The following is a 27,580-nucleotide window of genomic DNA, read 5'->3' on the forward strand; positions in this document are numbered from 1 at the left end:
CCTGAAACACACACACACTTACACAAATAGTTGTTGCTTTTAAAAGATCAAGTAGACTAGACTTGCTCTCCCCTAATACTAGTTCTTAAGATCAGGCAATTTTCTGAACTCCAGAAAGGAATGATTTTCCTCTCGGGGCTAACACATCTGTCAGTAGTAAACTGGGTCTCCAGAGAGGACCGTTTATTCTTGGGTACCATTTGTGTACAGAAATATTCAGTAATCTGAGATTCATCCTAGCAACTTAGACCCAAAGAAGACTTTTGCAGGAACCTCCTCTATATAATTTTGCATTAGGGTTTTTAAAAATGATAAATTCATCTGTCTACCTGATGTACAGAACGGGGTCAGGGGATGTTTTTCCCGGTTTAAGATAGAAATAGGGGAGGCGGAATGGCGTGTGTTTGTGGGGAGGCCAGATGGTCATGAGAGAAAATTCCACAACACACTGGAGTGTTGATGGAGGGAAGGACATTCCAATCCAGACCCTGATGAAGGCCTTCCAACCAGGGGTGAACCCAGGTGAGGACCTGCCACCGATAAGCTGGGCCAGGCTGCTGCAGGGGCCAGTGCCTAGGAGGGGTGGAGTGACAAGAATCAGGCTTGGAGTGGGGTTCACTCCAAGTGTTGGGACAGGAAAGTCAAGGTTGGCGAGGTGGGTTGGGTGAGCGCTAATCCCAACTCCGCCACTCAGACGCAAACGTTTCCCACCCCAGGGCTTAGGATCTGAGCTGGGACCCGACCTGGACCGGCAGCGGGGTCCCCCCCCCCACCTCTGCTCCCGCTGCGGCGGCAGCGCAGGGGACGGGCGGAGGGCGGGGCAGGGGCGGCATCCACGGCTGTCCCCGCCCGCCACCCGCCTGCGCGAGCTTCCCCGCGCCGCTCCCGCCGCAGCCGCGCTTCCCCGCTCCAGCGAGCGAGCCAGCGGGCGAGGCCAGCGCCGGGGCCGGGCCGCTTCCTTCTCGCCACCGCGGTGTCCTGAGGCGGGCTCCGGTCGCGATGGCAGAGGCTGAGCGGGGCTGAGCCCGCCGCCGCCCGCAACCCGCGAGCCCCCTTGAGTCCCTGCCATGGCGAAGCAGTACGATGTGCTGTTCCGGCTGCTGCTGATTGGGGACTCCGGGGTGGGCAAGACCTGCCTGCTGTGCCGCTTCACCGACAACGAGTTCCACTCCTCGCACATCTCCACCATCGGTAAGGGGCGGTGGCCAGGGGACGCCCCATCCTCACCTCCTGGTGGTTGCTTCTTCATCCCCAGCTCGGGAGGGATTGTGCGCCCCTCAAGGTAGAGATGGTGGCGCGGGAGGCCAGGGAGAGGGAGTACACCTAGGGGTGAGAAGTCCCCCGACTGGGGCCCCGAGCCTCGGTTCCTGCAGGTGAGGGGAACATGTTGCCTGCAATCAGGAATTAGGGGTGGGAGTTTAGCCTTCTGACTGGGGAGGCTTCCCATCCAACATGGTAAGACAGAGACGGGTGTAGGCCAGGGTACCTTGAGCTGGGGCAATGAGACTTACAGCCAGTGAAGTGATATACCCACAGCTCCAGATGAAGGGGAGAGGAAAAGGGGATCCGGGTGGGGACTAGTCAGTAAGTCGCTGAGGTACCCTTAGTTTGGGTGAGTCCGTGTGGAGCCAGGATGGGAGTGGGCAGTGGGAGACATTGGTCAAAGGAACGGAGTTACTAGGGCTGTTTGTGTGGGTAAAGCCTGGAGTATGGTACCATACCTGGAGTATGGTAGAGATACAACAGCGCAAGAGGAAAAATGAAAAGAAAAATAAAAGCTAGCGGCAGTTTTGAAGGAGGGTGAAAGAAGATCGGGAATGTCCATGCAGACCAGAGGCTCAGCAAGTAGACAGGACGTACCTCACACCGGGACAAAGGCCTGATGACACTCTGGCAAGGCCAGGAGGGTCACTGTTTTGAGAGTGACTCAGTGGTCTTTCCTTCATGGGCAAGGGAGGGCCCTCTCTTCCAGGAGGGCTGACTTGAGAGGATTCCACCTACATCTGATTCCGGGGTACCAGGCTTGGTTGGCTCTGAAGTAGCCTTCTCATGGCTCCTGGCAGAAACAACCTGCCAGCTGTCTGGTCATCCTGTAGGAATCCTCCAGCCTTCAGGGAGGGCTCCAGCTCTCAGCTTCCTCTTAAGGATCCCCCCACCCCACCCCCCCGCTTCCTACTCCTCCCCCAGCACACATACACTCCTTGCCAAGAGAAAGTAGGGTTGTTGCACAGTTGCAGTCAAGAGGAGAAGAGCCACGTTTGTAAGAGGCCAGCATTGCCAGGCCTACCTGGAGAGTTCCCTTTGGGATAGCCTTGACTATGGCTTACGCTCTGAGCTCCAGTGTCTCGTCTGTTGAATGGGTCTAATAATGAGACCTTCCCGAGATGTTGTACAGCTCAAGTGAACGAGTGCGTGTAAAGCACTTAGCTTGAGTGTGACACTGGCTGTCTCTCTTGCTGAGCTCTTGGGGTCCCTGATTGTGCTTTGCTCTCATCAAGTCACTAGGAGCCAGAGAACAAAACGTGTCCGTATTTCTCCAGGGCACTAAAGCCAGCTCCTAAGAGATCCAGGAGCTTGGGTTGGACCACTGTTTGAATAAAAACCATTTTGGAGAGACGGGAAGGGGACAGATACAGAGCCTTGCCTGAGAGAGGATTGCCTGCCCCCCCTCCAGAGCCCTTGAGAATGAGGCAGGTGTTGGGGGAAGTCATGAGAGAGAGGCAGGGAGTGGCTGAGGAAACCAGATGGGGTATGAGAAAGCTTGCAGGCTTGGGGACAAAGGGCAACAGGTTTCTTTATGGAAACTTGCCCCATATCCTTGACAAGGGTCTGAGTCCAGGAGCTGTTCAGCTAGCTATCTGCAGTGAACCAAGGGATGTGTGTGGCGGGCGGGGGGCGGGTGTGCCTGGATTTTACCTGAAGAGAAGTAGTTTGCACCCTGGAGTCTTGGTTACAAGTCCTAGGAGTGACCTGGAGTTTTCCCTTTGCGGACTTGACTGGTTCCCATCACTGCAGACGACCTGAGGACTCCTGCCTTGTGTGTGAGGAGTGAGCCTCCCCCAGGAGACATATGCCCCCTCTTTGGCAGAGGAGCCAAGGAATCTCTGCTTCTAAAATGCCAGATGGCCCTGCAGAGGCTGTGCTTTCCATGAAAGAGAACCTTTCTTCACCCCACACCTCTAACCTCCTAACCTTCCTCAGTCATCCTCCAGCAGATAGAGCCCAGGGACGTCCCCGGAAACCCTGCAGAGTGCGCTCCTTCAGGGGCAGGGGTGAGTCAGTGAGTTGCTTGGTATACTTCTGTACTCCCATGCCAGCCTTGGCATATTGCCTAAAACCTTTTCCTGGAGTTTGTTATCTGCCATCAGAAGATGGCCTGGTACCCCTTTCCACATGATACGCAAATGCCTTCGGATTCTGAAGTCCACCGAAGACAAAGAAATCTGTCATCCTTCGCTCCAGCTCTTTAAATCTGCCCCACTGGGTTTCTTAAGTGCTTTCTTATTTAAAGCTGACGGAGGGAGGGCCTGTGCTTCTCCCTGTTTTGGCCACGGTTTCCAGTGTTAACTGCAGCTGAAGGGAAAGAATTGGATGGTCCAGAAAAGCTGTTTCCTTAGGTGATTTGGAAAGTTTCCCAAGGAAGGGGCAGCCAGAAGACAAATCAAAGAACCGAGGAAATGGGGGGGAGGAGCTGCCAGCTCAGATACATAATTTATCCATTAGGAAGACATGTGTGCCCTGTATGCTAGGCTTGGGAGATTCCATAGCGGGTGTTGATCTAGGCATCTCTCCTCGTTTTTTTTGATTGTCTCACAAATGGAGAAAACAAGGCAGTTCACTGATTGCTGCCAAGACAAGAGTGCAGATCCTTGGCTCATGTTGATATCACCTTGGCTGGTTCTTTGATAATTTCCTATATATTCCACATAAGAGTCCGAGATGTTCCATGAGAGAGCCAGCGGGGAGACTGAGGCACCCATGTACTCTCTCTCCATCTTTCAACCATGAAGCTAGGTCTGTGCCCCTTATTCTCCTTTCCTTGCAGTCATGCTCCCTTGCATGGTCCAGAGCGGAGCAGTCAGAGCCTTCTGTTCCTGTCGTATCCTGATAAGACTATCTCATCTGTTAACGTAATGGAGTATTCCCATGAAGGACCATGCTGGGCATTCTAGTGACATTACAGTCTGCTGTTTCCTGCTCATAGAAGTCTCTGATCTAGGTGAGGAAGCAAAGCAAGGCAATAAAGAGCTATTGCCAAAATGAGATAGCATCTGCAAGCCACTCTTTAGACAGAAGAGGTGGACTACAGTTGACCCACTGCTCCCAGGAAAGGCCTCGGAATCTTTCTCCATGGAAGATGTGCCAGAGGCAGCCAGGGAGAGGTGGTGGACTCCATGAGCGCTGTTGTTGCTAATGGAGGCTAGAAAGGGAGAGGTCCCTGTGGATTCCACGAGGCAGGGAAGGCTGAAGCTGGGCGCTGCGGTGTGGGTTGCCTGTGGGTGGGTTCCTGCAGCGGAAGGGAGCAGATGGAACAACGTGAGCACAGATAACAGAGGTGAGAAGTGAGTGGGTGTCCATGGGACTCTGGGCAGTCTGGCTGCAGCAGAAGGGAGCTTTTAGGAGCAAGAACATTCCTCTGTTCTGCTTTTGTCTCCTAAACCTTCAGTAACTTGAGGTGAGGCCAAATCATGTGCACCTTGGACTGCTGCTGTCACGGTTAGGAGGAGCCACTTAGCTCTTTTCCACTCCTCTGGGACCAAGCAGAGGTGCCCGCGCCTTCACTTTTGTGGTTTGGTTTCCTCTCTTGAAATAGGAAGTGCCTCCAGCCGGCAGCCTGGCACTTATGAAAGAAGTAAAGCCTATCCTGTGACCTGGGCTGTCGGGCCTGGCTGGGAGACCTCTTCCGTGGATGTTGGTGTTCAGGCATCTCCTTTACCGTGGCCAGGGCTGTGGTGTAATGCTAGCTTGAGGGGACTTCCCAGGGGATGATGGTTCCTGGGTAGTCTCGCCAGTCTCTGGGCCTTTTGTTTGAAAAGCCACCCTCAGGCTTCTCCCCTTTTCCAACGAGGAGAGGCCGCCACTTTTTCCTGGTTGGACCGGTCCAGCTGCTTCAACTCAAGGCTGTTTTCTCTGTTTGCCGCAGCCACCTGCCTCTAGAAGAAAACTGGAACAGGCTCTGACTGCCTAAGGCAGGTGCTTGTGGTGACTTGGGGGGGACAAAGAGGAGGAAAGACCCAGGAGAGCTAGATCTGAGCCTGGATCTAAGCGACCTGACAGACACCAGGCAAATGTTTGGGTGCTGCGACCCCAAGATGTGCAGGTTTCTAGGCCAAGGAACTGAGAACGAAGACAGTGTCACTCTGGGAGGGTCATGGCTTTGTCAGATTTTCGCAGATCTAGGGCAGCCTGAGACCCACCGCCCCCTATTCCATTCCCCAGGCCTTATAGAAAGGAGGGAAGATAAAAAGCACTTGGTAGAATGGAAACAGCGCACATGCTCATTGCCTTGCCTGCCCCCGAGCCCTTCAAACACTCACTTGATCTCAGCGCTTAGTTCTGCAGTTCCAAACAGCGGACAGCAGAACCTTTCTTAATGGTTGCCTGGGAGATTATAGAGGTTAATAGATACAACGTACTGGGAGAGTCCTCCATAAAATTGTAGCTGCTGTCACTCTTATTATTCCTAGCTCATACGAATGTCATGGAGATGAGTAAACAGTCGATAATGGGCTATGACGTCATCCTGCCCATCACTCGAAGGCTCAATCATTTGGATGCTATTTTGGGTATGTGATCTATACACAGGTACCCATGAAGGCCAGAGGTCAACCTTGGATGTCATTCCTCGGAGCATCCACCTTGGTTTTTGAGACAAGGCTCTCTCCTCGGGACCTGGGGCACACTGATTCAGCGAGGCTTGCTAGCTAGGGGAGCCCAATCTGTCTCTGCCTGTTCAGCACTGGGATTCCAGGCACGCGCTGCCACACCTGGCCTTTTGCCTGGATGCTGGAGCCTGAACTCAGATTCTCGGGTTTGTGCGGTTTATACTTTACGAACTGTGCTGTTTCCCTGGCCCCTCTGGGCACTATTTATTAAACAACCAACCACGATGTCAGGTCTTACACTGACACTGGGGTTACAGTGCTAAATGAATGGGGTGAAATCGGGGAGTTGTCTGCCATCCCAGGGCTGCAGGCTCAGTGTATCTTACCCCTGTTCAATACTCCTGCTCTAGTGCTGGCAGCATCTCTAAAGGAAGTGTTAGTAAGGAGGTCACCCGGGAGGACAAAGGTGGCTCTGTCTCAGGCTGGGGCCCCTACCAGGTATCACTCTTTCTCAGCCATCTATTCTCCATTCTGGTCCTTCCTCCTTTTGGCACAGGCACAGACCCAGTCTCCCACCTTTCCCCCAAAGGACACCATCCCTGGAGGAACACAGCTGAGACCTGCGGAAGGTCTTGCTGACCTGCGCATCTGTACCACGCTCACAGATGTGCTGGCTCACCCAGGGCTTTGAGCACCCCATTTCTCTCTTGCCTCCCTACACTCCCTAGCTCTGCCCTTTCCTTCTCCTCCCTCTGCACAGACAATTTGGTAATGCGGTTTATAACACAGGAAGTCGATATTTGGCCATTTACCCTTCCATCCCAATTGCCAGGTCTTCTCAGAGGGCCTACTTCTGTAATCTAATACTTGTGTCTGCTTCCCCTGTAAAACTGCTACTTTTCCTGAACGAATCTGGCTTCTCCTTGACTCGTGTGTCTGTTCGGTGAATTCAGTCAAGGAGGGTCCAGGGCTTCCTCTACATTTGATTCCTTCTGCTGGGGAGGTAGAAGCTAATCATCCACCCTATTTTAGAAAGATGTTTAGGACAAGCAGTGACTGCTGGCTCCCCTGCAGGTAACCCATTCCCTTTCAGTGCTTCCAACGCGCCTTTGGGCAGTCCCTTCATCCCAGAATCCCCGGCAAAGGCTTCTAAAGGGACTCTCTCTCCTGCAAGTCAAGAGAGTATACACTTCCCCTGCCTGGAAGAGGGCTCTGCTTCCTCTGCACATCCCTTGAGGGAAATCTGGGACAGACTGAGGAAGCCAGATGGGGACCAGAAGGATGGGATCCGAGGGCTACCCTTCTATTACCATGTTGATGGAGATAGCTGAGAACACTGATGGGCACCATGATCTAGAGGCCAGCCGTTGGCTTTGAAATGTGCGCTATCCCGACTGCTCTTCCTTGATTAAAATTGGTCTCTTGGCTGCGCCTTGCTCCTGGCAGATACACATCCGTCCATGAATTCAGTCCCTTGCATTCCCATTCATTTTTTTCTTGCATGTATTCAACTTCGTTGAATATTATTGAAGGAACCTCCCTTTCTGCCAAGCAACGAGAGGATGGATGGAATAAGATGCTGCTTTGCCTTCCAGGAGTTCACAGGGTCACTGGGAGTGAGGCTTCCAACCAGCCAGGATGTTCCTGTTGTAACAGGGATGGGATGTCCGAATGCTTTGAACTCACCGAGTGGGGAATCCCTCCTGAGCAGGTTGATAAGTCCTCACAGGAGTGACATTTGAGTAGGCTCTTGAAGGCTAAGTCAGTTCCTCCAGGGACAGAGGTCAGGGGAAGTTGCTAGAGGAAGCAGGGTGGAAGCTTTTCCCCAGCTTGTTGGGACCAGCGAGGCCACACCATAGCCTTTCCTGGCTGTGTCCAGAGCATCCCTACCTTTCCCCTGCTGCTGGATTTGTTAGGGTCAGAGTCTCCTTCCTTCCCTCTCTCCTTTCCTCCCTCCTTCATCCCCGCATGTGAGTGAGTGAGTGAGTATACATGTGCCCAGATACATTTGTGAGAGTCCTCACAAGACCCAACAAGATGTAGAAGTCTGGCATGTTTTCCCTCTTTATAATAGAGGAAAGGAAAATGGTGACCCCTATTCTCTTTCTTTCCCAAGAACTGTGAGTTTGACCAAAACATATTCCTGCCTGCAGATAGATGCTTGTGCCTCCTCTGCCTGGAACTCTGGTCCTTTAGCACTCTCTGTTGTACACTCTCGGCACTGAGACCTCAATCCAGATACCACTACCTTGAGAGAGCTCCTCTCAACAGCCACTTTTAGTGACTCGTGTCCCCTTCTCCCTTAACCCCCTCTGACGTCTTGACCCTCATTACCCTCTAAAATTATGATTGGGTTGGTTTCCTCAGCATCTGTCTATTCGGCTAGAATGAATGCTCTCAGAGCCCAAGACTGCATTCGCTGCCTGTTTCAGAGCGCCTCACTTAGTTCCAGACACACAGTAAGCGTTTATAAAGTGTTTATTTGAACAAATGAATGAATACATTTTCCTAGGGGACTCTTCCGCAGGACAGTCAAAGGGTAGTATTGTGTTTTGGGGACTCATAAGACGATGAGAAACTTAGTAGCTAGGCATGTGTAGGGCTGTGAGGAGCGGGGAGGACTTCTGCAACGGGTCACCTGTTTCTAGTAGCATCTAGCCCTTTTGCTCAGATACATTCCATAATAGAAATCAGACATGTTAGGGAAGGAGGCAGTGGCTCCCATGATCTCTGTGTGAGAGAAGTTCTCTGGGAAATACAAGTATGAGAGCTTGGTATTTTAGACTAAAATTGATGTTGCTTATTAATCAGGATTCTGGGGGTAAAATGATGTCCTTCAACTCAGCCAGGCAACCGGAGTGACCTTGCTAGACCATGTCAACAGCCAGGGAGCCATGGAGTAAGAAGTTTTTGGACTCAGCCCTGGGAGTCCTTCCAGTCTCATGAGGGTCAGAGTTTGACAGGGAGACTTCCTCTACCTGATAGTAGACCCTAGGCTCCGAGGTTCCCAAAGACTGAGCTTATGTTTTCGAGTAAAAGAAAAGGCCTCAAGTTATGATCATGGTCTACCACTCCTTTCTAATCTTTTACTTTAAAAAAAAATTTTTTAAGAGCAGATGAGATGGCTCAGTGGGTAGAGGTGCCTGTTGCCAAGCTGGCTGACCCAAGTTCAGACGCTGAGAAGGAGAGAACTGACTTCTGCCAGGTGTCACATGCGAAAGCACGCATGTGCACACACAGACACACATTCATGCATGTGTGCCATGGCGCACATGGGTATTCATACACACACACAATAAGCATGTAATAAAAAATTTAATCAACGTTAGAGGACACACAAGTGTGTGTGTGTGTTTGAGCTTTAAAAAAGAGCAGCTGGAACAGCTACAATATGTGAGACCTCCAGAATTTCCCGTGGGCAGACAACTGAGTCAGAGCCTTGAGTCCAGTACTCTGGAGGCTGAAACACAGCCTTGGAGGAAGAGGATCGGGATGCTGGCTAGACCAGGGCACCCTCTGACGTGTCTGTTTCCTGACGCTTCCAGAGCAAGCCGGTGTGATGGTGGCCAATGCATTTGCCTTGAGGTCTGTGTGCACCTTTCCCTCGGAACAGAGCCAGAGTGAGGGATGGTTCCTTAGAGGAGAAAGTCAGTCAGCATGTGGTCCAGGGCAGAGTGAGGTAAGAGTCACCAGACAGAAAGCAGGAGGAAGCCAGTGACAGGTTGGGACACAATGTCCTCTTCCTTTCCCTGGAATGACTGTGCTGACGTCCTTTGTCTTGAATCCGCTCTTGGCTCAACCTCTGAGTTCTCTCAGTGTGTTATTCTTGCTCTCCATCCTTCACTTGTGGGGTGGCGTTATTAGTCACCTGAGGAGCTTTTTGCTCAGAGGCAGGTCTTCTTGTTTGTTTGATTTGCTTTGGTATTTTTGTTTTTCTGAGACAGGGTTTCTCTGGGTAACAGCCCTGGCTGTCCCGGAACTCACTCTGTACACCTGGGTGGCCTTGAATTCACAGAGCTCCACCTGCCTCTGCCTGCCGAGTGCTGAGATTAAGGGCAAAGGTATGTGCCACCACCGCCTGACGGAGAGGTAGTTTTGAGTTGGGGATTACCTGATGTCTGTATGGAGTTAGCCAGCCACCTCCCCACTGATTCTGTCTCTACCTAAAGCCTGTTTCAGTGTTGACCTGTTTGGAAGTGACCTCCTGATACAACCTGTAGGAACGGCATGTGCCCAGAGCATGCCAGTTTCATGCCAGCATGCAGAATGAGGGCATTCACGGGACTGACGCTTGGTAACTGGAGCCAGCATGGCCCCAGAGATTGGGTGTCTGCCTTGGGTTTCAGTTGTATTAAATTGTGCCTTATGTGGCGTCTCATTGCTAATGAAAAGGCTCAGGTCACGCTGCTGGCCCTTTAGGCTATGGTTGATTGTGGTGATAACATTTGGCATCCAGAGACAGCCCTGTTTCCACTCAAGCATGTGGCGTTGGTAGACAGGCAAGCTGGCACCCGAAATTAACCCAGGAGGTGCCGGCTGGAGGGAGGCAGCTGCTGATAACCCATATTAGCTTTGCCAGACTCTGGGGACCCCCTGGGTTCCACAGTTGGTGGTCTTTGCTTTTTTGCTTTGCCTAGAGCTCTGCTCTGCTTCCCTTTTCCTCCCTAGCTTCCTAGAGTTCTTTCCGTTGCCCGGGCTGTGTCTCTTGGTTTCTGTTCTGTTCCTGTGATGAAACACTCTAAGCAACAGCAACTTGGGAGAGGGAAAGGCTTGTGTGGCTTACCCTTCCAGGTCACAGTTCATCATTGAGGGAATTCAGGGCAAGAACTCAACCAGGAACTGAAAGAGAAGCATGGAGGCATGTCGCGTGCTGACTGGCTCGCCGGCTCATGCCCCGTTAGCGTTCTTACACAGCTCAGGCTCACTTGTCTAGGGATGGTGTTGCCCACAGTGGGCTACCCTGCCATATCTATCGCCAGCTAAGACAGACTTTTTACAGACATGGCCACAGGCCAATCTGAACAAGGCAGATCTCCACCTGAGGTTCCCTTTTCCCGGGTGACTCTAGGTTGTATCACGTTGGAAAACAAACAGACTAACCAGGACAGTTTCCATCTCTCTCTAGGGAGATTGGTAAGGTCTTCAGCTAGCATGTCATAAAGCCCTGTGCCGGATCCTGTGAGGGTTTTATCCAGTATCTCAAGCTCTTCACAGGAATCTTCTGACATTGGGATTGTCCTCCTCCACTAACAGGGGAGGAAGCCCATGGCCTGGAGAGATTAGCCAGCCCTCCCGTGACCACGTGCTATCTAGTGACGAAGGCAGAACCGGAAAGCGAACTTTGACCACCCATGGTGTTCTTACCGCAGTCCCTGCATGCCTTTCTGAGGGCTGCCCTTGGCACCTTCAGCAGTGGGCAGGAAGAGTCCCGGTTAAGCCCTGTTGTTCTTTCTGTAGCCTTCACCTTCGTTGCTAGATGAAAGAGCCGGCAAACCCTTAGGATAATTTTGAAACCAAGTCAGCACCAGGCCTTGCCTCTTGCCTGGCCCGTGTTGCCCCACGTGTGGGTGCCCAGAGAAGAGCCTTGGCTGTCTTTCCGGTCTCTGATGGCTATACTATCATCACACTCTGGCCAGGCAGTCTTTGGACGGTACTGTGGGAGACTGGTGCTCTGTGGGGAGAGCCAATGCAGCCAGGACCCAGAAGGAAGAGAGGAGGCCTGAGCTTCCCTAGGCCACGGCCACATGGTGAGGGCAGCACCGTTCACAATCACCCTGTGCCTGGCATTGTTAGATGGCAGGAAACAGGCCTCTGTACCTGATTGACAGGTGCACATATGTCCTTCGTTATGCTCTCTGGGAAAGGGGTGATATGATTCTGTGCGAGACGGACCTTGGCGGCCGGTGAGGGACAGACAGAGCATGCAGACAGAGCTTATGTGGGGAGTTTTATTCGGAGAAGAGAAGGGGAAGAGAGGGAGAGACCTGCTTGCTTCTTCAGCAGAACAGCAAGGAAGGGAGAGTGAGAATAGGCGGAGCTTGTCTCTTAAAGGGGCCTTTTGCATCATAGAACCCTGGGCTAGCCAGGGTACTGCCTGAGTGCATCCTGCCAGGTGACAGGCCAGCATAATGCCTGAATCCTAACACCCAATACCGTGCTTACACAAAGGCAAAGGCTTGAAAAGCAAAGCGATCAACAACAATAATAAAACGTTTGAAACACAAAATATGCTCTCAGGCTTTTAGGTGCTATTTACCTAGACAGGGCCTGAAGATGGCAGTAGGAGGCAGCAAAGATAGGGAACATTGTTGTTTTGTTTTGTTTTTTCTTTTTGACTCTTCTTCCAAATGCCATGGTTGAAGCCTTGCGTACCAGCGTGGGAAGCCATTAGGCAGCGGTGAACAGTCCCAGGCTGTGACTCCCTTGGAAGTCCTGAGACACTCATAGATATCCCAAAGGAAAGTGGCATGGCTATACAGATACTCAGAGGCTGAACTTGAAGCCGGGTCTGAACTGACTCCGATACCATGGTCTAGCACCACCAACCCCAGCTGCAGCCAGCGTGGTCCTTAGGCATCTCTGCTCCTCTCTTGCCTCCTTCTCGCCATGCTCCTCCTGATGTGACCTGGGTAAGCCTTCATCTGGAGGAAGCTGGCTGGCTTCTCTCTTTCAAAGGGATTTCTCAAAAGTCATGCTGTCTACACCACTCTCGAATTCCCGAGCTCCAGCAATCCTCCTGCCTCAGCTTCCCGAGTAGCTGAGACTCCAAGTGTGTGTGCTATTGTGCTGGTTCAGAGGGAGTTGGCCTGAAGTTAGTTAGCTAGCCCTCCTTGCCTGATGGCTAGGCCACCTTGTGAATCACCAGCAGAACCCCCAGTGGTCCGGTAAGCAGCTTCCTCTCCACAAGGAGCACCCTGCACCTAAACCTAATTCCTTGAGCAGAGGCTGTGGATTTGCAGCTTTAGCCGGGAAGGACACTGGCTGTGTCAGGACCCACAATGGACAGCAGCTTGCTGACACAGAAATGATTCTGTCAGGTTGATGAATTATTGGAGTCATTAACTATCTCCAGGAACAAAGGATTCCCTGAAGACAGTATAGTGGATGCTAATGAGGGATGCTGTAACAAAGGACATTTGTCTGGTCATTTATTTCTGTTTTTCAAGACAGGGTTTCTCTGTGTAGCCCTGGCTGTCCTGGAACTTACTCTGTATTAGGCCAGGCTGGCCTCAAACTCAGAGATCCCCCTGCCTCAGCCTCCTGAGTACTGGGATTAAGGGCATGGGCCACCACTATGGCCCAGCTTGACCAGTAATTTATAAACAACAGAAATGTATAGTTAGGGGATTATTGGGAAGTCTAAAATCAAGGTGTGAGCGGATTCATTGCTGGCTAAGGACTCCCCCTGCTACAAAGATGGCTCCTTCTATGGCAGAAGGCAAAGGGGCTAACTGCCCAGGGGCTCTTTTTTATTATTATTATTATCTCTAAATGTATTTTGTTATTGCTTTGCTTTATGTTTTCTGAGACAAGGTCTCACCATGTAGACTTGGTAGACCAGGCTGACGTCAAATTCATCCTTCATCCACCTACCTCTGCCTGCCTAGTGCTGGGATTAAAGGTGTGCACCATCCTGAGGTCTCTTTTAAAAGGGACTCTAGTCTCAGTTCTGAGGGCCCTTGTCAACATGATTGAATTACCTCACCAAAGCATTTTCCCAGCATCACTGCATCTTAGCAAATGAATGGGAGGGGAGCTGTGGACCATAGCTACCAGCTTGCCCTGTGCATGCCCACTTCCTCACTTCTGAGGGCCTCAAGCTATCAGACCAAGTGTAAACAAATAAGCAACATGATTCCTCAGCCTCAAAGAATTGGAAGTGTCTGGCTGAGTCAAGAACATCCTGGGCAGATTTTGAGACAGGTTTTTCCAGTTCTGACTCAGCTATAGGGCATGGGGGCATGAATAGATTGATCTCTCCGCATCTTACAATAGCAATCTCCACACCTACATGCTTCCCTGGGATTCTGTAGCTAAGAGACATCTTTTTTTTTTTTTAATATATATAAAGATAAGTGTTACTAAGAGCCTTGGGTGTGGTTCTGCCTGGGGATTGGCTACTTCAGCACACATAAGATCTGACAGGTCTGGGCCCCGAGAATTTGCATCTCATGAGGTTCCTGCTGCTGGTGAAATCCCATTTGTGGTGGGTTCTCAGGTTTCCAGCTCCATGCTTCCTAGAGTCTTATTTGTAGAGGGAAGGTAGATGAGCCAGTAACTTCTGCTGCTGTGATAGAACACCGTGACCAGCACAACCTAGAGAAGGAAGAGCTTATTTGACTTATGATCTCAGAGGGATCAGACTCCACCATGGTTAGTAGCAGACATTAACGGCTAGAGCAGAAGCTGAGGGCTCACATCTTGAACTGCAAGTAGGAAGCAGAGAGTGCTCACTGGTAATGACCTCAGGCCTTGAAACCTCAATGCCTACACCTTCAGCAAGGCCACGCCTCCTAAGGCCTAGCCAAACAGTGCTACCAACTGAGAACCAAGCATTCAAACATCTGAGCCTGTGGGGAATGCTGGCATTTAATTCACCATCGTGGGAATGGGCACCGCTGTGAGCTGCATGTTAGGTACTCATTGTTTATGTATGCCCACAGCACACCTTGAGAGGCAAGTGGGATTCCCATTCTAGTGATAAGAAAATGGAAACTGGGAGAAATGACTTTTCTACAGTCATACGTTAAGCGCCCAACTCAGGATTCAGACCCAGGTCTTTCTGAATCCAGGGCTGAGTAATGTCTCATCCTCTACGTTATGTTCTCAGACTTCCCTCTAGCTAATTTCCTGCCAAATGCTACACTAGTGGTTCTCAGCCTGTGGGTTGCTACCCTTTGGGGGGGTCAAATGACCCTCAGACCATAGGGAACACACAAATATTTACATTATGATTCATAACAGTAGCAAAATTACAGTTCTGAAGCAGCAATGAAAATAATTTTGTGGTGGTGGTGGGGTCACCACAACATGAGGAACTGTATTAAAGGGGCGCAGCATTAGGAAGGTTGAGAACCACTGCCCTACACAGTGCTGTTAAAAATACAGTTTCCAGGCCTTAATTAAATTCTGACCGGGTAGATTTAGGCCGGTTACGGTACCTATATTTCTTTTTCTTTTCCTTAATTTTATTATTTATGTTTCAAGGTAGTTGCATTAAAATGAAAAAGGAATCTCCTGGGTGATTCTAAATTTAGCCAAGGCTCTGCAAAATACACATTGAGAGAGACTGTCCGCGCCGCCTTCCTTGGCGGTTCAGGTGCAAAGCTTTTGAGCCACGTGGCTAGCAAACTTAAGATGTGCGGGACTCTCCTGGGAGCTTCTGAAACAGACTGCGGTGTCTCACATCTCCGGGGCCCTGATTCTCCAAGTCTGAAGCAGGACCCAGGCTTCTGCCTTTCTAAATTTAAGGTGATACTATAAGGCTGCAAGTCCCAGAATACACTTTGGAAACTATTGTCCTACGAGCTCCCGATCAAGGTACAATCCATGCCTCCTCTCTCCCGAGGCTTTGATACAACTCCTCAGGCTTCCCCTCACAACTCCTGAATTCCAATCTGTGTGCGGTTTAACACTGTCTCGGGCCAGGCAGGAGTGAGCCCTGGGGTGGAGGTAGATGGACACTATCCCTTCTTCCTAAAAGATGCAAAAGCAGCAACAGGGAGGAGCTTCCTGTTAGGAGGAGGAGCCTGAGGGAGGACTCTTGTGTGAGGAAGGACGGGAGGTGGTAGGCCTGAGAGGCAGGCTGTGAAGAACACTCCACTGAGAGTCTGCGTGGGGAGATGGCATTCAGGGGCTGAAGACCTCCTAGGGAGGACAGTCACAGGAGGATGTGGCTGAGTAAGTAGCTGGCCGAGCAGCCAATAGGACTGAGGTAGGGAAGCTTGAGTCTCCAGGGGACTCTGTCAGGCAGGAGTTTTGATTCTGTCTTGCAATGGGAAAAGCAAACAAACAAACAAACCCAACAGTCATGCAGGATAGAGCGAGAGCTGCGGTCAGTGCGTGGCATTAGACCGGGGTTCCGTTGGTAGGATGGATACAGTGGAAGTTCTGGGTGTAGGAGAACATAGAGAAGGAGTGAGTACATGCCATTGGAGATTATATTTATAAATATAAATCTTTTATATTTAAAGAAAGGTGGGAAAAATTGTTCAGAAGACACGGACTATTCCTTCCCTCATACATGATTGCGTATAGATAGACCGAGTGGGAATCCTTTATTTCTCAGACAGAGTAAAACAAAACTGAGAGTAGCTAGGCTGCAGTGCCATCTGTGAGGGGAGACTGCCGGGATCCCCAGAATTGCCCAGTCTTGACTCTGGCTCATGCAGCTCTGAAGTGAGCTAATCAGGACCCAGCACTCGCTCCTAGAACTCCTCATCTGCTTAGCCCTCCTGCCCCTTCTCACAGCTTTTGCCCCATTTCCTCCCTCCTCTCTCCCAAGGAAACTGTCTCCTTAGCACTGGATGCTCCCCTCTCAGCAGAGCCCTTCCTTTCAAGGACTCCCAGGAAACCAGAGAATGAAACAGTGAAGATTTCTCTTTTTACATCTTTGACACTGTGACAGGAATCACATGGCATCTACGGGCAGGAAGCAGAAGGAGATGAATACTCCTGCCCTGCTTGCCTTCCCATTTTTAGTCAACCCAGGACCCCCAACTCTGAAGTGGTATCCCTCACATTTGTGGTGAATCATCCTACTTCCGTTGATACAGTCTAGAGACCCCCTTGCAGGCACTCCTAGAGGCTTGTGATCCCAGGATCTATATTCTAGAGCCTGTCAATATTAGCTATCACTACTGTTTCCCTGTGGAGGTCACATGCTAACACATAACTCTCCCCTCAGTCCCTCCAGGAAGCAGTACAGTCTGACAATTGGGAACTTGATACATGCTGTGCCAACCTCAGGCAGGTTATGTGCATCTGGGCCTTTGTAAGGGAAGGGAGCTTGTGTCCTCGTTGCTATGCCCACACGGAGACCTGTGCAGGGCACAAAGGCAACTGTCACAGATGTTCAGGAATAGAGGCAGTAAAGCCATCTACCTCCCTCCTCTCCTGGGACGACTTTGAGCAGGGCATGTTCTTGCCCAGACTGTGAGGGTGAGCTAGGTTCCTTTTTGGAAGAAGGTACCGTACGTTGAAACAACAAGAACTTCGTGATTCTTGATTACCTCCTGTGTCAGGCTCTGGGGAGAGGCCAATTCTTTATAACCATTTGTCCAAGGAGGGAGGATGCTGGCTGCTGCCTCCCACCAGGGCCAGGTGTCCCTCTCCTTTTGTCCTCTTCCTCTTCATCACCCTTTCTCTTTACACAGGGACGAATGCCATTTGGAAAAGTACAGCCGAGTAGGTATGAATCAGCTCAGGCAGGCGACAAATGATTCACATCTGACCGACTTGATTTAGCTCAGGTCTTCCATTCTGAAGCCTTTTCTCCCTTCTAATTAAACGATGATTGCTCTTAGTGGGAGGAAAGAGGCTGACTGTGATGTCTGGCTTTGTGGAAGCCGGGGACGGGGGAGATAAGGGACCGTGCCTTGCTGCTCAGCAAAGCCCACGTGTGGCGGTAGATGGCGGCAGTGTTGCAGATGCTGGCACCGTTGGGATGCAGCTGGTGATGGACAGGCCACATTGTACCTTTCCCATGTTCCCCAGCTGAAGACTGTGGATTAGGGTACCCTGTGACCTGCTGTCAGGAAATACACAAACCTGCCAGTTTACCCCATGAGACCCCGCTCTTGAATCACTGGGCACACTGAGCGGGCAGAAGGCCTGGTCATCCAGGCATCTCTCTTTGTCCTGTCGGCATGCGCAGTTAAGCCTGCTGTGGCTGACGGCGCTGACTCTTGTAGTTCTCCTCAGGTGTTTCTGCTCTGGGCCCTAAGATCTGGTGTGACTGGCAGTCAGCTCTTCAGAGCCTTGGGCAGAGAAACCCGAGAACCGGGGCTTCCTGTGCCTTCCTGCTTCGTCCTTTCGTCAGCTGACAGGCTTTGTGTACCTACCACGCACCGCACTGGGTCAATGAGGGCTGCAGCGGAGTGTTGCGGGCCAGCGCTGTGGCTTAGGGTCTTCTTAGCAACCCGAAGATGATTTGCGATGTTCCCACTTTTCACTGCTGAGGAAATGAAAGCCTCATCCAAAGCTCTAGGTGCCTCTCTAGGGTCTGTTTAGTAAATGTGTTAGACAAGGTCCTTGCTTCCGGTCAAAGCGAAAGCCCTTCTACGTGGGTGTCTCAGGACTTCTTCTAGGGAGGCCCCTTCCTAACGTGCACGCTTTCTCCAGGTGTCGATTTTAAGATGAAGACCATCGAAGTCGACGGCATCAAAGTGCGGATACAGATTTGGTGAGTTGGGCAGCAGGAGGAGGCCGGGAAAGGAGGGGGGGACTCTGAGCTGTGCCTGAGTATACTGTCATTTATAAAATCCTCTTAAGCTTCATCTGGGGTAACTGGGATATCTCAGTGAAGAGTGAGATCAGAAACACCCATGCCTTGTTCTATGAACCTTAGTCTCAGCAAACTACGGGATTGATGGGAAATCACCAAAGGAAAGGAATTAGGAGCTAGGAAAATAAGTGCTGTGGGCGTCTCTCTGAGTTGGGCTTTACTGTGGAGCGGTACCACTGTGGCAGAAAGCACCACTCCCCGGTTTAGATTGGGACCGTTTTTGTTTTGTTTTGTTTTGTTTTTTCAGAATGCCTCAGTACTACATGGTGCAGTTTCCACTTTTGGCCACCAGGGGCTGCTGTGGCTTTCTGGCCTTAAAGGTCTTAGAAACCCTCACCAGTTTATGGAGCTACCTCTCAATCCTAGAATGCCATGGGAACTGCCTTTAGCGATGCCCTGGACACTGGGTGTGTAAGACATCCTCCCATCACAGTCGCTGAGTTCTGGAGAGCTGTGGGTCCCTCTGAGAAGAGGCCGAGGCCCTGCTGGCCTTGCCTGTGCCCATATCGAGGACCAGGCCTCTCACTGCAGACTCGGTGTGTTTGGTACTCTTGGGGATTAGAGAACTATTAAGTTTTTACCCTGAAATTCCCCAGCTTTTCCTCCTAGGATACAGGGGATCCTAGCTCCTGCGCCTCCCTCATTGTCTGTCCCCAAGGTCTCTTCTGAGGGATTGATTTTCTCTTGCAGGGACACAGCAGGGCAGGAGAGGTACCAGACCATCACGAAGCAGTACTATCGGCGGGCCCAGGTGAGTCACCATCTCAGGGGTAGAGCTGGGAAGCTGCTCTCCACACTTCCAGTGTGGTGTTTGAGATGCCTGTGTCTCTAAACAGGGTCCGTAGATTGCCTGCTGGGTAAACCCAGCCTCTCACTCTGTTCTTCAGTTAGTCACAGACCACTCAGTGTAGCTGGCTTATCACTCTTACACACACCCTCCACTCTTGACCCTTTACCCCAAGCCAAAGACTCAGGTCAACTCATGTGTTGCACAGTTAAAGGAAGGTCCCCGAGAGCCCATAATAAAGGGTTAACCAATGCTTACCGGGGAACACTCACAGTAAGAGAGCCCCTGTGTTCCTCTGTTCTGTGGGCGCTGGGAGCTGCAAACCAAACTCCAACCACCAAAAGGAAAAAGGGCTGAGGACGCTTCCTGTCTGGGCATATAGTACCTCAGACCCTGCCCTAATAGGTTGGTATCTAAAAAGCTATTGGCTGGGGCTGGAGAGATGGCTCAGTGGTTAAGAGCATTGCCTGCTCTTCCAAAGGTCCTGAGTTCAGTTCCCGGCAACCACATGGTGGTTCACAACCATCTGAAATGAGGTCTGGCGCCCTCTTCTGGCCTTCAGGCATACAGACAGAATATTGTATACATAATAAATAAATAAATAAATATTTAAAAAGCTATTGGCTGAATGAATTCCCACAACACCTCCCCCTTCTGTCTGGACTCACGTGCTGTCTTCCAATCTAAGAATTCCGTGAGGGGCCTACAGAGTGGCAGCTGTGGACATCTGAGGGGAAAGGAAGCGTGTCTGCATGCTGAGGAGCCCTCACTGTAGGCAGGGAAAAGGGAGAGCGGGCTGGACATAGAAGGACCGCTGGTCTGGCCCCATGTCTGCACATTCTACTGTGTCTGTCTCTCTCTTTTTTCCCCCTCTTAGGGAATATTTTTAGTCTATGACATTAGCAGCGAGCGCTCCTACCAGCACATCATGAAGTGGGTCAGTGACGTGGATGAGGTAGGAGGTTCTGCCTCACTGACGGGATTGGGGGAAGGCACCTCAGGGAAAGGCAAAACAAGGGCCGGGGGGGGGGGGTAAAACAAGCTCTCATGGTTGGCCAACACAGTCTTGTCTTTTACAACTTTGGATAGAGACCTTTGGGTAAGCTGTGTGGAAAAAGCCGAACCTTCCCTACCCTCATGTGCAATGCCCTCTTAGGCTTCTGTAGCTGTGCCATTCTTGGACATGCATTAGTCCCAAGACTGCTTCATGGGCAGCGTCTTCCTCAAAACCTCAGGCCCGGATCGAATTACAAGTCTGCACATGGTGGAGGAAGCCTTGGGAAACCATTTCAGCTCTTTGGGTCCCCAAACCTTGCTGTTCAGACACCATTTGTTCAGTCCAACGAGGCATCTGTATTAGCATCTCCTGCCCTAAGCTGTCCCTGTGACATTCTTGGGGTCAGTCATGGTATTCTAGTCTTCATGATGCTCAATTCTCAGACTCACAATGGAAGCTGAGAAGGACAGATAGCACCAAACCCTTTATATGTTGGCTTTCCCTAGTCTTGAGTACCTGTGGCAAAATATATAAATTAGACAAAGTAAAAAAAAAATAATGGCAACAATAGCAAAATTGCAATGTGCTATAATAATATAATATAATACTTAGGAATTGTTTATTTCTGGAATTTTGCATTTAATATTTTTAGTTCAGGGCTGACTGATGGTAATTGAAATTGTGGAAAACAAAACCACAGATAAGGGTCCTGGGGCTCTTGTATGCTGGTAGCCTGCTTTCTGTACCCAGTCAGCCTACTCTGTCCCTAGGGTTCTTGGGCTTGGGGGTTTAGAGGCCAGTGGAGACGGTATGGGGGAGCTGGGAATGAAGAGGAGCACTCCCTTAGGCCCATCTCTGTCTTGTCCTTAGTATGCCCCGGAAGGAGTCCAGAAGATCCTCATAGGAAATAAGGCTGATGAAGAGCAGAAACGGCAGGTGGGGAGAGAGCAAGGGCAGCAGGTACGTGAACTTGCTGCGCCTGTCCTGAGAGCGGGGACCCCCCTCACCATCGTCAGGTCCTCTCACCCTTCCAACACTGGGGAGCTGACAGTTTTGAGAGTTTGCTTTCGGATCCTCAAGACAATGACCAGGTGTCCACATGGCGGGGGGGGGGGGGGGAGGAGGGAGGAAGACCTCTTGGGCAGCAACTCTAGCAGGCCCAAGACCCCTTAAACAAGATGATGCTGTGCTCAGGATCGCGCCTTTGCGGTGGAGATGAGGAAGCCGGTCTCTTACACACTCCGTGCATAGCTGATATTTTGCATAAGGGAGGGGTCTCCCACTCCACCCCTGCAGACCTCACTTCCTGACTCCACACGACCGGAAAGTGTGGGAATGAAGAACCCTCAGGTAGACAAGCCGTGGGGCCGAGAGGGTCAAAGCATCTCCAAGCGTGCAGGGAGACCATATTCCCACACAACAGAAAGATTGGCAGTCCGGGGCAAGAGTCATCCACCCCCCTCTGAGCGCCTCTCCAGTCAATAGCGTTCTATTAGTCCTTAAAATAGAATTGATTTTGGGGAGGGAGGCGCATAACAAATAATACAGTGTCATTAAAATGCAAAAGTGGAGGCAAACCCTACAAGACTAAGAGTTTTTACTGAGCAGGACCCATGTGGCACCGTGGTAAGTGCTCTTAGCTGTGTGACCTATTTAATCCTTCGCTAACCCTTGATGCAGACACTGTCATCCGCTTTAATAGAGAATGGCGCTGGGGCTTGGAGGGAATGGTCATGGAAACTCGTTCTGGGTTTCACGGTGCCCGGGTGGCAGCTTGGCACCTAGACTGGCTTCGTTGCACTCAGAGCCCATGTTTCGTATTTAGATGCCATATGCTGTTGTCTTTGTGCCGTGACATAGCGGTGTGTGTGTGTGCATGCATGTGTGTGTGCATGCACGTGCGTGTTGAGACTTCGGTGAGATAGGTATACTGGTGGAGCATCTTATCCCACCCTCTGCCAGCCTGTGTCCCACGCGAGTCATCCTGTCACCGAGAGCACAATGGCAGCGGCACAAACCAGGTGGCACGGGCCTCCTCCCCTCACTGCCTCTCTTTCAGAACTGCCCTTGTCTTGCAGCTGGCTAAGGAATATGGCATGGACTTCTACGAAACAAGTGCCTGCACCAACCTCAACATCAAAGAGGTGAGAACACAGGACTGCTACCTTGTCCCTGGCTGAGCCCAGAAGGGATGGGTAGAAGAGGTGGCAAATAGGAGCCAGGATAAGATGGGAGACCCCTTCCACCTTGGGCAGCGGCGGGGTTACTGGAAGCAGAGAATGGGGACACTGGACTAACTTGTGCTCCTCGGCTTCCCAGTCCTTCACTCGTCTGACGGAGCTGGTGCTGCAGGCCCACAGGAAAGAGCTGGATGGTCTCCGAACACGCACCAGCAATGAGCTAGCATTGGCAGAACTGGAGGAAGAAGAAGGCAAACCTGAGGGCCCAGCGAACTCTTCAAAGACCTGCTGGTGCTGAGGATCCTGTGTGGAATCCCCCCCGCGACTCCCTTCCCTCAGGAGGCCCGTGGAAGCAGGGGAGCCTGGGCTTTGCCTACTGCTGTCCTTTCTTTGATGACCCTGTCGAAAATCAGTAGCTGCTACTCCCCTGCCTGGCCCCGTGAGCAGCTCTATTGTGGCTCTGAGCAGCCTGTGCCCCCAGCCCCTCCTGGAGTGGTGACCTTCAGCCTGTTTCCCAGCCACAGGCCCGCTGTGATCCCAGAATGTGCTGTGACCATCTCGCCACCCCATGCTCCTGGGACAATGGTCAAGGCTGGAGTCAAGGCCACTTAAAGACTCATTTCTTAGTGCATCTCGAGTACTCTGCTTTTTCTCTTTTTCCTACTCTTCCTCCACCCACTTCCCTCCAGTGTATTTGACATCCCTGTCTCTCTTCCTCCTTTGCCTATGTGTCCTGCTGTGTGGCTGCTATTGCGGGTCCTCCCTTTCTCCCTCTCTCCCTCCCTCCCTTCTTTGCTTTTCCTTTCTTCCTGACTCTGCCTAAGGGAATGGACCCAGGCTCTGCCCCAGGGAGGACAAGCCACCCTGCTCTGGGGTGAGCTTAAGGGCTATGGGTGCTGCTTCTTCCCCCTCCCCGCCGCCCCTCCTTGTGCCATGGGCTGCCTCCCCAGTGACCTGGGAAAGTAGAACACTGAGATAGGAAGAAAACACCACTTGGTGGGCCTCAGGCCTGGGCTGGCCTCCTCTGCCTTTGCTTTTTGCCTGGCTGCCTACAGGCCTGTGTGAGGAACTGGGTCTCTGTGAGCAGAGAAAAAACCAAAAGGATGAGGAGTGGCAGGGACAAGTCACCTCTATTCTACCTCCCGTGCAGTGAGTACATGACCTCTTCACCTAGATTCCCGAATTTAAAGATGAGGATCGAGGCCTGAGGACACTAAGGGACAGGGGCAATCCTGGGGTCAGACACTGCATGGTCGGCCATTAACTCTAGACAAAGGTTAAAGCAGTTGTGAAGGGCTCACTCCTAGATAGTAAGGTTAGGACAAGGGCGGAGTGCACTTCAGGAAACTGTAGTAGCAGCAGCGGGGGGCCTCTTGTGTAAGACTATTTCCCCAGACTCCCTGGCAAAGGTGAGTCACTGTTCTTTTACTGAACCCAGCCTTCAGAAGTTAAGATTTTCCTGGGTCCCAGAGTCTGTGGGCAATAGGCCTTAAAACATGGGGAGAGAAGCAGTCTGCCTTCCAAGACTCCCCTCCTCTTGCCCTCTCACTGGTAAGTAGGCTTGTAGCATTGCCAACTGCCGAGTAGCTACCAAGGGAGTAAAAAGGATGCTCTCCTCCAGAGGTCCATGCTCAGGAAGTTTCTTTAACTCCCCGTGGTCCAAGGATAGCTTGAAGGAGGCCTCTACAAGAAGCAAAAGCCCACGCTAGGGGTCGTCCTCACATTCCCCAAGGTGGGAGGAGCTCAGGTAAGAGAATAGTCCCAAGATGCACTGCGTGGCTAGGGCTAGAGCCAAAGCAAAAACAAAAACAAAAAAATCTGGGCCCTGGCTGAGCTTTTATCAACCAAGGACCTTTCAAATCCAGGGCGCAGATGTGAAGATAAAGGGCCCCACACTCTTTCAGTCCTCCAGGAAGGGAGATGGGGATGGACTCACGGGAAATTTCTTCCTGACTTAGCAAACTAGGAAACGGGGCGGCAGGAGAGGGCAGCTCAGGCTTCCTGTGGAATTGTTCACTGAGGAAGGTAGGGAGCTGGCTCTAAGACTGGGCCATGACTGACTGGGTGGCTCCTTTGGGGACTGACTCCTGGGTAGCAAGAGTTAGGTAGCATCACAAGCAGGTGGACAGGCCTGCCTTCAGCCAGAGGTCCGAGAGGAGAATTTACACAGGGCACTGGTTCTAACCTCTGGCAAGTGTCACTGTCTTGCTGTCCTAGCACCTCAAGAAAGAACTTGATTCCACGACCCTCAGGCTTCTGAAAGGGAAAACATGGGGTTGGGTTCTGTGGACTCTGAAGTAGGGCAGAAGGAAAGCTGAGATTCTGGAGTGCATCTGTGGTCACTCCATTCCTGAATTTGCCTCATCCCACCTGCTATTCTGGGTGGCTTGGGCTGTGTCATTGGCCTTGACCATTCAGTAGGCTTTCCTGGCCTGTCTGCGCATGAGAGATCAATTCACCCTGGTCTGCCGCCTGAGCCCCCATCTCCCTGTGACAGGTGAACTTCTTCCTTTTTCTTTTTCTTTTTTTTTTTTTTGGTTTTTCAAGACAGGGTTTCTCTATAGCTTTGGAGCCTGACCTGGAACTAGCTCTGTAAAAGAGGCTGGTCTCGAACTCACAGAGATCTGCCTATTGAATGCTGGGATTAAAGACGTGCGCCACCACCGCCCGGCTGTGATGAGTGAACTTTGTGTACTGTGTCTTGGGTCCATTATATGAATTGTGAGCAGGATTCATCTATTTTAAACACAAATGTTTACAAAAATAAAGAATATTTCCAACCACAGATGTGTGCACCTATGAATCTCCAGGAGTAAGGTGTTATTGAGATCTTGGTAGTGACAGGGGAGGCAGAGTGAAAGACAGAATCTCAAAGCCACAGCAAGATGACAATGGAAGTGGTGAGCTTGGTCCCTCTTCCCTAGTGACACCTGCAGAAGAGCCCAAAGCAAACCCCCACTGCCCTGCTGTGAGTTTACAGGAGCAGGGCGAGGAGGAGGAGGCTGAACACCAGAATGGTGGCCCTCTGTTGTGGATGAATGAGGAAGGCCCTTCCTGAAGGCATGAGGTGAGGAAGGGCTGGCTAATGTTTCACAGACTTGTCATTGGATACCCCATGGGGCAGACGCAGATTGGATCATGGGAAAAGGTGTTAGGGAGGTGGAGACGCAGAGATAAATGATGGGAGTGTGGGTAGAAGGAAAGAATAAAACAGCAGGGCAGTGGTTGTCCTAAATCTCCACTGCACTTGAGAGACCGTTTGCCATACTCCTGGAGAGTCACTATGTGGAAGGGAATGGTTATCTTTATGAATTCAACAGATAAGAAAGCAGGTTCTCAGCGAGCTTTGAAGACTTGACAAAGGGCTAAGAAAAAAACCAGTTATGACTAAAAACCAGTGCCTTGGACTCTCTTGGTTTAGAGTCTAAATGGAAAAACTTTGGAATATCTATCTAGAAAAATCTCTATAAGCAATTCTCTTGCAGTCAGAACCGAGAACCACCCACCTAGGCTTTTCTGCCTACTAAGAACAATTGCTCTGGGACAGAAAGCCACAGGGAAGACTTTGTTAGTGTGTGCCCCAAGTTAAGAGCTTTTGGAAAGTGGGGGCAGTGTGCACATCTGGAGACAATACTTTAGGAATAGTTCATCATTTTTACTCTACTGTGAGAAGAGGGGACATCCAGGGGACCCGTGAAAGCCCTAGATTTTCATGGAAAAAACAAAGTACAAACCCGTTCCTCATTCAAGACTCATGCACGCTTGAAGAGGGCTTTCAAAGGAACAGTGAACAAAAGGCATCTCTTCGGAAGCCGGGGCTTCTGGGGGAAGAAGCTCCAGATGGCAGAGACACCTGGCAAATTAATATCCAGCTTTTATTTACATCACCGCCAGGTCCCTCTGACTCCACAGCTTAGTAGGGACACCTACTGGCTGTCTCCGGGGACTCTGCGGTTTCAGCAGAAGACCTAACTCCTTGCCACGCCATTTGTGGCATCACAAGACTCCGTTCCCATTTGGATAATGGAAACTTGTTTTTAGGGAGCTGTCAGCTGAGACTATGATCCCTACAATCTGAAACATATGTGGAACAAGCTATAAGGCAGAATTTCTGAGCACTCCCTGGCCCGTAGTTTCTTTGCCTCTCGATAAGTCAAAATCTGAAGACTAGTTGCCTCAGCCTTGCTGACTCTCTTCTAGGATCTGGGAGACAGCTCCTAATGGATATGTACCTGTGAAAACACCCTGGGAAACATGTACCTTATTAAAATAGCCAGGATAAGCCTGATGGATAGCTTTACAGGTGGAGAAATCAGTCAAGTGTTTCTTAAAATCTCCTTATTTAGTTGGCCAATGCTCGAATAATGGGGGTGGCTTGGACAATGGTCTTTTCAGCTGCTGGAGTGAGCCCCAGTGACAGCCCTCAGCAGGCAAAGACATCCCACCCCACACCAGTGACGGACTTTGAAGACATCCTTGGTAACCACAGCTGCTTCACCTTCCTGTTTATTTCGTCCTGTGAAGAAATGGTCACATAGTCACAGAAGGCTTTTGGAAATCTCAGAGACTGAGCCGGTGCCAGAGAGGGAGATAGGTACCATTCATCTACCTAGAATTTACCATCTGTTCCGAGACTCCTCCTGATCACTATGCCGGCAGCGACCCCATCCTCATGGCTGCTGGAGGGGTGTGGAATGGAGGTGGAGAGTCTAATGTAGGGCACAGTAGAGTGCGGGCACAAAGACCTCAGTGTTCTCCAGGGCAAGAAACATCGCTCACAGAAAGGCTTTCTTAGACAAACACAACTTCATCCCTTCTGCCTGATGCAAACAGAGGCACTGAAAGTCATTGCTTCTAGGAAACGATACTCTCCTCCTAAGGGTCCTGTGACTCTTCTTTAGAAAGCATAGAAACATAAGGAGAGTATATACATCTTTCACCCATTCAGACCCAAGAACATCTGACCTCTCTCACACTTCAGAGACTGGCGCTCAATAAATGCGCTTTCAAAATGTCTATGCCAGGCAAAACCACTGTGCTGGGGCAAGCTGGAGTCAATCTTGCACGCTCCCTCCCTTTTTTTCCTCCCCATTTGACCTTTAAGGCTCTGGTTTCCAGCAAAGAGTGAATTATTCACATCCTCTCATAGATATCAAATTGGCTCTTTCCAGGCTGCCAGTAGGGTGGGACAGAAGGTGGCTTTGTCAGAGACTGTAAACAGGCAGAGCCCCAGCCTTGTTCAAACAGAATGCAGGTGGGTGCCTGTTTTTACTAACTCATGCTAGA

At 50.9% G+C, this 27,580-nt stretch overlaps 1 protein-coding gene across 1 annotated transcript; it reads left to right on the forward strand.

Moving 5' to 3' along the window:
- The first annotated feature begins 864 nt into the window (after positions 1 to 864).
- Positions 865 to 25,096, forward strand: Rab15 (RAB15, member RAS oncogene family). The gene is made up of 7 exons (XM_075947646.1): positions 865 to 1,191; positions 18,168 to 18,228; positions 19,021 to 19,081; positions 19,995 to 20,072; positions 20,985 to 21,074; positions 22,193 to 22,258; positions 22,434 to 25,096. The coding sequence occupies exons 1-7, from the start codon at positions 1,068 to 1,070 to the stop codon at positions 22,590 to 22,592; spliced, it is 639 nt and encodes a 212-aa protein (XP_075803761.1). The 5' UTR covers positions 865 to 1,067; the 3' UTR covers positions 22,593 to 25,096.
- Positions 25,097 to 27,580: the final 2,484 nt, after the last annotated feature.

This window comes from Microtus pennsylvanicus, chromosome 14, assembly GCF_037038515.1.
Source record: "Microtus pennsylvanicus isolate mMicPen1 chromosome 14, mMicPen1.hap1, whole genome shotgun sequence".
Lineage (NCBI taxonomy): Eukaryota > Metazoa > Chordata > Mammalia > Rodentia > Cricetidae > Microtus > Microtus pennsylvanicus.